This window comes from Poromitra crassiceps (assembly GCF_964638095.1).
Source record: "Poromitra crassiceps genome assembly, chromosome: 9".
NCBI lineage: Eukaryota > Metazoa > Chordata > Actinopteri > Beryciformes > Melamphaidae > Poromitra > Poromitra crassiceps.
In genome coordinates, this window is record NC_139630.1 from 54,918,242 (window position 1) to 54,931,114 (window position 12,873).

Below are 12,873 nucleotides of genomic sequence, written 5' to 3' on the forward strand. Positions count from 1 at the left end.
AAACGCAGCAGACTTTCCACAGATCCATTATAGTGCAGCTGAAGCGCAGCAGACTTTCCACTGATCCATTATAGTCACTTGATAGCAAAATGAGAACGAGCACATTAGGTGTGACCGGTTGAACGGCATATCACACGTAAAACGGCATAGCTGTTACTGCTCACTCACTGTCACACTCTCACACACACACACACACACACACACACACACACACACACACACACACACACACACACACACACACGGCCACTCTTATTATAGGATTTAGTGTTCTCAATCAACAGAGAGAGTGAAGAGGCATTACACTGTTATGTGAACAAACTGTTCCTCTTTTGTCCACATAGTGGCAATAGAGGACCAACTCCCTCTCTCACTACAGTATGTAACACAAAGCCAAGACAGCAGAACTGAAAAACCTCAACTTAAAGCACTGGCATAATAATCCTGATGTATGGATATACAGTATTAATAAGAGGGGAAATCAATCTAAATATGGTTGTGCAAGTGATTCAAAATGGCATCTAGCTATCTGAGGCCTGTACTACGAATGTTGTATTAGAAGATCCAGGATCTGTCCCTTGATCTGGTTTGTCTAAACCAGATCAGCTCGATTGTAGTTAACTTGTACTACGAACGTCGATTGCCACTCGTTAACTTGAACCAGGTTTTTCTAATCAAGCTGACAGCGCGTGCACATGAAAATGCCCGTGCACTGGAGCTCGTGCCCGCAAAAGAGGCGTGGTTTTTCACAACTGCCAATCAGAGTGCAATATGGACTGCTCCTACTCCGACAGCGCCAGACACGCCTATTTCCTCATTGAATGAAACCGCAAATACAAATCTGCGTTGGATATTATTCTGTTCCCGAATGACTGTCTAAAGTGACCACTTTTATCCACACCAGTAATTTATTTGAAGAGCGGTTTCGTAGGCTATCTACAGCTCTCTATCTACAGTCTTTTGTGGAAGCAATGTGTAATCTATCTCAGTCCAAAATCCGTATGTAGCTGTAGACCATTTAGGCTCAATGAATAATAATGATCCGTGTCTGTACTTTGTTCAGTATATTGTATTTCAATTTGTAACCGTCAAATAAAATAAAATAAAATAAAATCGATGTGTTTAGTCGCACTGATTGAATAATTCCTATAGGCTAATCAATAAAAAAAAGAATGATAATAAAATAAAATAAATGCTTCTGAACTGAATCGACACGGTACGTGCGGGCATAGATTTCATTTATAAAAAATAGTCTATTTTGTGGTCACATATTGTCAGCAGAGTCGCATATCTCCATATTTCATATAATGATGCTGGAAATATGAAGTTCAATCGAATCATACAGGCCAAAAGCAACAGAGTTGCAGCTGCAAAATGCAGGAGTAGCCTAGATATGAATCATCTTAATATGGGATCGCCTGTGTGCAGGTGATCCCATATTAAATTGCTTAGATGTAGTAGGCTGTATGACCATTTCAATTCCAACACAACGTCAGTCTCAGCTCCGTTGCGCACACGGCACCGTGCGCTTTGGAGACGTTTATGTAACCTTTTTATGCCGGTTTAGTGATATGTCTCCACTCACTATTCAGCTGCAATCGATCAGCGGGGTCAAACAACGTATCTAGGCTACTTGAGAGCACAAAAATGAATATATAAAAACATATTCCAAAGTGGTAAGTAGGGCTTAATTAAAATGTAGCCTGCAACAAGTGCAAGGCTTTAGTCCTTGGTTAATTCAACATTACAATTCGTGCTCCTTCCTCGTCCAGAAAGGGGTTGGCCATTTTTCCAAACTGCTGATTTGATTGGTTCGTGGGCGGTGTATTTAAGGTCTAATCTTATCCTTGCAACTTAACCTGCTGCGGACCAGGTTAAGTGTGAAGCATAAGTTGCTATGGAAATATATGTCGGTAAGAAGTTAACTTGCTTTGTAGTACGGCCAAACCAGGTTTAAACCTGAAGTTACCTCGCTAAACCACTAATCTTGCTTTGTAGTACAGGCCCCTGGTCTCTCTCTCTATCTCCTCTGAACATGCCTTTCTGTCTCTCTCACCAGACGGGATCCATATAGGCTACGTACGTAGCTCTATCGGGACGGCATGGCACTAATACTGCAGGGTTGGAGGATAATTCCCAGTACAAAATGAAGACTTGGCACTGGATGAAAGTGCCTTCGCCTCGCATTGCCAACTGGTGTTGATTTTGTAATTCAGCTCATGTTTCTCTCATGTACGTGTATTGGACTAAATTGTGCGGGATTGATGCAGAGTAGGGTTGAAAGATAATTGACAACAAAAACGAATTGCGACTAGTTGACAGAATATTGCAATTGCGATTTAAACTGTGATGATTATACACTCAATGGATTCATATCATCACAAGCAGAAATTTGAATGACATCCAACAACAACAACAACAACAACAACAAGATCAATAACAAGAACAACAACATGATCAATAACATGATCAATAACAACAACAACAAGCACACATTCATGTCCCGGTCAGTAAAGCATTGTGGCTTTGAACAATTAAATGGGCACAATGCAATTTTCAGAATAAAAACTAAATGTCAAGGTATTGTTTATTGACATTATGACCACGATCAATCACATCGACAAAGGTTAAAAACACACACACACACACACACACACACACACACACACACACACACACACACACACACACACACACACACACACACACACACACACACACACACACACACACACACACACACACACACACACACACACACACACACACACACACACACACACACACACACACACACACACACACACACACACACACACACACACACACACACACACACACACACACACACACACACACACACACACACACACACACACACACACACACACACACACACACACACACACACACACACTTGGTTCCCAGTCAGTCAATAAGGGAATAAGTCATATATAATGGTCCTGGGGCAGTGAGTCACAGTCATCATTATGGGTTTGACCAATCAAAGGGCCACAATGTAATTTTGAGAGGTCCAGGTCATATTGTCCATATTGTCATATGGTCATATATATTATGGGTCCATAATGGCATCGAGTTAATGGAAGAGCAATCAATCAATAGATAACTTGGCACTCAAGATGACATATTTTACTTTGACACATCAGTAAGTTGGGTAAGCAGAATGTAACTAAGGACATAATTTGCCTATACTCTTATTTAATGAAAAGTACAATATGTTTTCAGCAATTTAGAAGTGTCAATTTTAAATAGTGGATATCACATTTTAGAATGAAACATTTGAACTTAATTTAAATGCCAAGGTCTGGCATGCAAATTTCCAATATCTAGAACTATGCACCTGATAAAAGGTCTAGCAATGAATACTTAAAGCGAACAGATTGATTATTGCTTAATTCTGTCAACAAACAAGTTTAATTATAGGAATGGAGTTGGACTCTTCTTCAAAATTATAATCATAGAAGGAAAACCCTCCATTTATTGCTGCATCCATACTTTTGTTAAACATGTCTGATCTAGGAAATCTTTTGGGCAAACTAACTTTACACATGCCGCTCATTTAGAGCAATGCCTGCAGCATGTTCATCATAATCTGGCTGACTTTGTGTCTGGGGATAATTTGATCTTCTGTGTGGTTGTAAGCCCCAGAATGACAGAACCTTGTTTATCAATGCAAACACAGACTTTTGCAATGAGAAGTTAGAAAGAAATTGAAATAATTACACAGGTCAATGTCTCTGCTGTGATGGAATGGAGATGATATTTGTGGATGCAGGCTACTGTACGTACATGTATGCACACGAGTGCTTATAAGCAACAAAATCAGCCGTTGTTCTCCACATATGGATTATGTCTCACAATATTGGCATGACAGTCTCATTGACAATCTTGTATTTTTTTTTAAATATATTACAGTACCTGATATGCCAAAGTCGAAGAGGGCCAAGTTAACGGTCATGAGCTCAGGAGGCTTTAACTTTCTCTTGCGTCTGATGGTCATGTAAATGACATAGCCATTTCCTGTTGCCGACATAATTCCTGAGGGGAGAGAAAGAGAGAGAGATAGAAACACACACACACACACACACACACACACACACACACACACACACACACACACACACACACACACACACTCACATAGAGAGAGCGACAGACAGACAGACAGACAGACAGACAGACAGACAGACAGACAGAGAGAGAGGATTGAACAAACTATTTGCACTTTTCCTTACTATAGGAATTCGTTTTTAAGCAGTGCAACGACTCTATTGGGGGGGGGGGCTACGGTTGTATGGGCTGTAGCTACAGTAGGTATAGGACGGGAGGGAGGTGGGCTAGGGAGGGGCGGGGCTAGGGATGAGGGGGCGTAGCCGAGGATAGGAAGATCGTAGAGATCACCATTTCTGTACAGGTGAACAACACATTTTTCCACAAAGCTTCTATTACATTTTCTCAGATGACTACGCCTAAACCTGCACTGCTTACAGTACTTTGACACCTGGATGTGATTTCCCCCCTCTATATAGACGGTTTTAACTTGACAACAAAAACATTCTAAATTGAACCCCCGCTCACTTCCTGTTGACATAAAAGAAAAAAAAACATTCAAGTGCAGGACTGACCATTCTGTGAAAACCGTCTACACAGCTGAGCAGCGAAAACAAAAGTAACTATGTCGAATGAATATTTCTGCAGTTTGCCGAATGCTGAGAAAAAGGAAGTGCTGTGGGGTTGCGCTCTGGTGAAAACCGTCTATATGTACAGTATATCAAGGGCATTTCATAAAGACATTGTTAACATGAGATAGGGTGTTTGCGCTCTTGCTACAAGTCCAAAGAAACACTCACATCAGGTGCGTAGGCCAAAAAATTGTCAAGAAGGAACCAGGAGAAGCTCGCACACTGATAGAAAAAATGGAATATCCACTCCAAAGGTTCACGGATGTAAAGACATTGTTAACATCAGATTTTGTTTGAGTGACTAAATGCATCACAACTGATTGGTTTCCCTTGAATAAACAGTCGCTAGAAACTTTCCAATCAAGTCCGTTTGCAGCATTTGAACTGACGCACCCGTTGGAAAGCCTCCACTGCAGGTTTGCTTCATTTAAATTGGAGGAGCTGCTGTTCATCCAGCCATGAAAACAGATTAGTTGCAGTTGCAGCTGAGGTTGCTTGTACAGTATGCTGCACGTAACTGTTGGATTCATTTTGAATATATGGAGTCGTTTCTTCATCTTAAAATCTATAAAAATCTATTTCACAGTCGGTGTGACAGGGTGGTGAAACTGTCTAATCTGCAGATTTATTTATTTTTTTAATTCATCCAGATTCCTCCCTTACTCTCAAATGCAAAAAAAAACGTTTTCTCTGTTCTGTGACTCTGAGCGAGCTGCTATGGATGAAACATGACAAACAACCAAGCAGCAAATTCACAATGGCAGCAACATCCACAATTATCTCCAAGCACTGAAACATTGACCACAGATTTATTTATGTATTTAGTTTTTTGCATGAGGAAAATAAGATCATGCATAATACAGTGTATTGTGATTATTCATTTTGCTTTTTTTTTGGGGGGGGGGGGGGGGGTTGGCGACGCACCCGACACCATGACATGATAAATACCCCCCTCCTGACAAAAGCACTGCTGAACTGCTCATTACTCACACCTGATAAGGCACCTACTGACTTGTCCCTTTGCCATGACAACTAAATTGCTTTTCACGGCATTGTGGACTGTACAGTATGTAGGTGTCCTTTGTTAGTGTTAAAGGAACACTGATTGTCACAACAGTCTGTTCATAACACACACACACACACACACACACACACACACACACACACACACACACACACACACACACACACACACACACACACACACACACACACACACACAGTATGTTCATAACACACAGCCACAAGAAAGGAATGGGATGGAACAGCAGCGAGAAGGGATTCCTTTGGTGCAGTGGTTCTCAAACTGAGGGGCGCGCAGAGTAGGGCTGTCACTTTTTATTCAAAATTCGAATTTAACTTCGAATGTGGGGGAGGAGGGGCATGTTCGACTGTAATTTGCCATGTTCGAATTATTATTATTATTATTATTTTATTATTATTATTTTTTTTTTATTTTTTTATTAACCAAATTAACCAACTACTGCTTGCTGGTAATGTTAATCCCATGTCAGAAAAAGTCTCCAGATTTGTCGCGTTAGTCTCTTCTGAGAAAGATTGTCTCCAGGAGGGTCTGAAAAGTTGTCTCGAGTTGGATGCAGCCAAGTTTGTGAGGCAGTGTTGTGACTGTGAGCGTCCAAGCTAACACAGCAGCGGAGAGGAGCTGACTGACTGGACCATGAGGACAGCTGAGGATTTTTTTTGTATATTCTTTTAATATTTTATATTATATTATATATATTTATACGATGTAACCGGCAGCCGCGGACTGCATAATCGGGCACGTCGGGCCGATGCCCGGTGGCCTGGCCTGCAAAAAAAAAAAATTTTTTAATTAATTAATTAACCAAAAAACTTCGAATATATTCGAACATTTTGCGGGCAATTCGAAGTTCGTTCTAACTTTATTTTGGGAAAAAGTGACAGCCCTAGCGCAGAGGTACTGGGAAAAAATGTCTGCACTGTGGAAATTTTCAGCCCAATCCGACCTCGGGTCTGGGCGTGCATAAAAGATACACACGCACGCACACACACACAGACACACAACTTTATTATTATATAGCACACACACACAGACACACAACTTTATTATTATAGAGATGTTTGTTTGTTAACTGGCCCCTGGCCTCCTGTCATTTGGCAAAAGTGGCCCCCGGGCAAAGTACTGTAAGTTGACTATCCCTGTGCTAGCACAATATAAATGCAGCGTGAAGGTTTGTCAGATGGTCTCGTTTCTTTATGGTAATCATGCAAACATCTCAGTGTGTTAATGGCAATGATTTATTCATGTGTTTTCATGATTGTGGGGATGCCAGTGTCATTAATAACAAGCTTGATCTCAACAATCACACCCTTATTCCTGACCTATCGCCTCTCTTTACAGCATGAGTGAATATGAATACAGAGTGAATATGACCAGATTAGGCCAATCAGTAGATTTTTGCCCATGAACGTTCAATTTAAAGCAATCAACCCGGTTGTTAAAAACGTACTGGGGACTGCGATCCAAGGACGCGATTCCAGATGCAGACCCTGCACTCTCCTCCACTATTATCCCTATTTTTCTCGGCATCACACTGTGCTTAAATGCACTCTCTTCCATGTATTGCTTATTATTTCATATTATACTGAAGCTTATTAGTTTTCCTGCTTCAACAACATCATTTCCCCACGGGGATCCTTAATCAAACCAGTCATGCTGCTCTCCTCCACCAGTATGCAAATTAGAACTACACGTCAATCCAGACAGGATTAAAATGACCCCAGCACGCCAGCACCTTATTTCAGAAAGTAATAATTTAGCTCCTATAACTCATCAACGAACTGGCGTGCTCAACCCAACGTTTTAAATAAAGTCACTGGGTGCCGATCCAAAAATCTCAAAATAATTAAATCAAAAACAGCACTCACGGATGTCTAGAGTTCAAACTTTTAATGTGCACAGCAGTAGCATAACGGACGAGTTTCAGCCTCACATGCTTTCCTCAGCGTTCTTCCTATAACTCAACAAACATCTCCTTTGATGACGACTAATCCAGCCCAATATAACTGACTTCCAGTGTTTCCCAAACAATATTCATATTAGTGCAGACCACACAGGTCAACAAACAGCATACAGCGTTAAGTAAATGTTTCGCTTTGCATTCATTTTAGGTGCCGACTATTTTCAAAATAGTCAAGTTTCAACGCTTCCCAAGCGCCGAAAGCACGTTAGTGAACTACAATGACCATAATTCATTGCACATACGTAAAAGTCAGATAATATTATAATGCCATGAGAAACTTGAGATGTGCCTGGGAAACTGGGCTCGCTAAATGAAACGTGGCTTCACCCTCATAATCATAATCAAAGTGTCTGTCAGCGACATGATCCCTTGACACTGTGAGATGTTGATCCATTGGTCTGGTCTGTTCTGTCATCCTCAAGCTGGGCTCTCTCGTGCCCCCAAGCAGCCTGGACACACCATGTGGCAGCAAAGCACATAAGCTGCTGGTCGACAACACCAGCCGGCTCAAAGTTTTCAACTCTTTTAGACCCCAGAGTGAATTCTAGACCAGGCCCATAGCTTACTGCAGGGTTCCCCAAATACAATTCCGGCCCTGGAATTGCAAAAAAAAAAAATGCACCTGAACGCAACATGCAAGATACCTGCTGAGTAAGTGTCCAAATGTTCATGTCATTCTGGCCAATACTCCACTTCTGTTATAACATTTCAGTCTGGAATATGGAATATCTTTCAATAATCTTTACAACTAAAAGGCTAAAAGTAATCTCATGTGTAAGAAATAACTGTTCTACATTGAGGAAGTTTGAAGTCAAAATTGAAATAATTAACTCGTTGGTTATTTTGGATTTATTTCGCTTCAAGACTGCATTTTTGTTCTTGTGTGACCCTCAACACAGGCTTTGAGAATCCCGGGCCACTTATTGATACTTGTGCTTAAATTAACCCACTCATATTCTGGTTTATTTCAAGAAAAACATTTTGGCTAGTGGAAATCCTAATTGGCTGGTAACTTTAAAATCTAGCAGCCATATTGGCAGGTGGTCAAAAAAGTTAATTTCAAGCCCTGCAGAGGGAGAGCAGGTGGTGACATAGGAGTGAGTGAGAAAAGGATCAAATATTGGTGTTTAAGACTGAATAATGACATCACAACTGTTAATTTAAAATGAGTTATTCCTCTCCGGCACCGTTCCGCCCCCCTGCCCTCAGTCCTCAGCAAGATGTGGCCCTTGGTGAAAAGTAATTGGATTATTTCTCTCATGCATTTTATTCCAATACAAATATCGGAATAAAAAATGTGTGGGGGTGAAAGTGAACTATAGGTTTCATTGTTTCAGTAGATCAGATGCGATAGCTCATTTTGATAACAAGGTATCCCAATGTATTTTTTTTAAGTGCTTACACTTAAAATTATGAAGGGATACACGATTAGGGCAAAGTGACAGAAACGAAGTTAAGCCTATTTGTTGCAGTGGAGAACTGTGCAAACCCGTCTAGTAGTACCACCTGCACAGTGTACCTTGTCTCGAAGGTTAAAAGCATGAGGGGGAGGATAAAGATAACTATGATCTCAGAACCCTTGGAATTATTTATCACAAAGATACTTCTCCTGCAGTCCTTGGCAAGAGAAGTCCCTTACGAGTCCTGTGAGGCAACAAGAAAATGGTCTTCAAAGCCTCTAGTTGCAGCAAAATATGTATTATTCATGAATCAATTAAAGCATAATAACTGGCTTAAAAATGACTAAACAATTTGGTTTTGATTAAGTTGATTAAGTTGATTAATTTGGTCTGTCTACATCTGTTAAAGCCTGTTTTGGCGTTTCTTTTAATAGCAACAGCGCTAAATCCAAGACAATAACGTTTCTTTTATCTTTTTAATATCAGACGACTTCATTCCCCTCAGACTCAGAATAACAGACCCTTTTCACAGCCGCCATTTTGTGTCTAAAAGGCAGGGTAAACACAGGTGCACTCAACTTATTAATTAGTAGGGCCCTAGCACTGGAACACCTAAATGGACTGGAAGTTGAAAACCCGAATTAACGTTTTAGTAAACCTGTGTTTATCCTACCTTTGAGACACAAAATGGCTGCCGTGAAAGAGGTCTATTGGCTACAACTTCGACAAGCGAATAAAATTTCCACTGCTGCTACAGAAAATGTGAAATATAAAAGACACATAGAGCCGTTTTCCCCAAAAAGCATGTATACTTACAAAAATAAAATAAAAAAAGTGCTTTTATCGTGCTAATAAAGTATCCAAAGAAAAACTGTTTTAGCACAAGAATCAAAACTCAAACCAAACCGGTAATAGATCGTCAAAGATGACTGCTACAAAAACGTAAAGGGAAGCACTGAATTTAACTTCATCTCAATGACCTCGTCCCATTTTTGGATCTATTCTGACACCGATCTAAAGGCAGGTTGACAGTGATCTAAAGGCAGGTTGACAGTGATCTAAAGGCAGGTTGACAGTGATCTAAAGGCAGGTTGACAGTGATCTAAAGGCAGGTTGACAGTGATCTAAAGGCAGGTTGACAGTGATCTAAAGGCAGGTTGACAGTGATCTAAAGGCAGGTTGACAGTGATCTAAAGGCAGGTTGACAGTGATCTAAAGGCAGGTTGACAGTGATCTAAAGGCAGGTTGACAGTGATCTAAAGGCAGGTTGACAGTGATCTAAAGGCAGGTTGACAGTGATCTAAAGGCAGGTTAACAGCGATCTAAAGACAGGTTGACAGTGATCTAAAGGCAGGTTGACAGTGATCTAAAGGCAGGTTGACAGTGATCTAAAGGCAGGTTGACAGTGATCTAAAGGCAGGTTGACAGTGATCTAAAGGCAGGTTGACACCGATCTAAAGGCAGGTTGACAGTGATCTAAAGGCAGGTTGACAGTGATCTAAAGGCAGGTTGACAGTGATCTAAAGGCAGGTTGACAGTGATCTAAAGGCAGGTTGACAGTGATCTAAAGACAGGTTGACAGTGATCTAAAGGCAGGTTGACAGTGATCTAAAGGCAGGTTGACAGTGATCTAAAGGCAGGTTGACAGTGATCTAAAGACAGGTTGACAGTGATCTAAAGGCAGGTTGACAGTGATCTAAAGGCAGGTTGACAGTGATCTAAAGGCAGGTTGACAGTGATCTAAAGGCAGGTTGACAGTGATCTAAAGGCAGATTGACAGTGATCTAAAGGCAGGTTGACAGTGATCTAAAGGCAGGTTGACAGTGATCTAAAGGCAGGTTGACAGTGATCTAAAGGCAGGTTGACAGTGATCTAAAGGCAGGTTGACAGTGATCTAAAGGCAGGTTGACAGTGATCTAAAGGCAGGTTGACAGTGATCTAAAGGCAGGTTGACAGTGATCTAAAGGCAGGTTGACAGTGATCTAAAGGCAGGTTGACAGTGATCTAAAGGCAGGTTGACAGTGATCTAAAGGCAGGTTGACAGTGATCTAAAGGCAGGTTGACAGTGATCTAAAGGCAGGTTGACAGTGATCTAAAGGCAGGTTGACAGTGATCTAAAGGCAGGTTGACAGTGATCTAAAGGCAGGTTGACAGTGATCTAAAGGCAGGTTGACAGTGATCTAAAGGCAGGTTGACAGTGATCTAAAGGCAGGTTGACAGTGATCTAAAGGCAGGTTGACAGTGATCTAAAGGCAGGTTGACAGTGATCTAAAGGCAGGTTAACAGCGATCTAAAGGCAGGTTGACAGCGATCTAAAGGCAGGTTGACAGTGATCTAAAGGCAGGTTGACAGTGATCTAAAGACAGGTTGACAGCGATCTAAAGACAGGTTGACAGTGATCTAAAGACAGGTTGACAGTGATCTAAAGGCAGGTTGTAGCAGGTTGTAATAACAAAAGTTTATATTATATTATATTATATTATATTATATTATATTATATTATATTATATTATATTATATTATATTATATTATATTATAAGTTTTATGATAAGTGTCATTGTGACTTCCGATCGATCAACATCCACTTGCAGAAACAGGTCACATTGAGGCTGCATGTTGCAACCCCAGCGCCCAAGACCTTTTGACTCCAGCCTGATTGTGGCCACACTTGAATTCTCTTCCAGTGATGAGAGAGAGAGCAGAATAGATGCGGGTGAATGCATCCTCTCCATGAGAAGCCACTCACCTATGACGCAGATGTAGACGGCTGCCACCACGTCAGCCTCTTTGGAGAGTCTGGAGGCGAACGGGTCGCCGCGGAGCAGGTAGTGGGGGACGTATGTGGTGGGGCGCGGCCACGTCTCGTTCTCCATCGCAGCCATCGCTGGGCAATGTGGGAGGCTTCCTGTGGGGCAGAGGGAGAGGTGAGACAGTGTGGCAGCTTATTGAAATAGGACAGGACGTATATATCTATAAATATATGTTATATATCTATACAGTACACGCATAGAAACTCTGCCGATTGCTGCTGCGACACTGACTTTGAATTTCCCCTAGGCCTAGGCAATCAAAAACGTTCAATCTTATCTGATCTTATCTTAACACACGCACACAGCCATCTATAAACAGATACAAATATGTACACATACACACAGGGGGGTAATATTATTTTACACACACACACACACACACACACACACACACACACACACACACACACACACACACACACACACAGACTCTCTCTCTCTCTTTCTCTCTCTCTCTCTTTCTCTCTCTCTCATAAGTGCTTCTATTCTCATGAGGACCATCCATTGACTATATTCCCTATCCCATAACCCTAAGCTTAACCCTCACCACATGCCAACCCTTAACCTAATCGTAATTTAACCTTAATCCTAACACCAAGTCCGAGCGCTAAAACAGCCCCATGAAGAAGTGAGGAATGACCCAAATTTTACTTTGCAAAGGCTTAAAACTCAAATGGATTTTCACAAGGATAGAGGGACACACAGACAGTACACACACACACACACACACACACACACACACACACACACACACACACACACACTCATGCATTCACATCAAATCAGCCAATTAGACACAGGGTTGTTGACATGGGAATATGTCACTGCTGCAGCTCAGGGCAAGTTGATGCTGCAGCTCAGGACAAGTTGCTGCTGCAGCTCAGGACAAGTTGCTGCTGCAGCTCAGGACAAGTTGCTGCTGCAACTCAGGACAAGTTGTTGCTGCAGCTCAGG

General features: G+C 41.4%; 2 protein-coding genes across 2 annotated transcripts in view; one reads left to right on the top strand and one right to left on the bottom strand.

Annotated features, from left to right (window-relative positions):
• LOC310782960 (opsin-5-like) overlaps positions 1–11,991 on the bottom strand; it is a gene marked incomplete at both ends in the record, with an annotated part of 21,865 nt that extends 9,874 nt beyond the window's left edge. The window contains 2 exons of the mRNA XM_083643738.1: positions 3,940–4,059; positions 11,856–11,991. Coding sequence (XP_083499864.1) covers positions 3,940–4,059; positions 11,856–11,991 — 256 coding nt within the window. The remainder of the gene's footprint in view (positions 1–3,939; positions 4,060–11,855) is intronic.
• The window catches only part of ptchd4 (patched domain containing 4), a gene marked incomplete at both ends in the record, with an annotated part of 196,465 nt that overhangs the window by 112,852 nt on the left and 70,740 nt on the right, over positions 1–12,873 (top strand). The window lies entirely within an intron of this gene.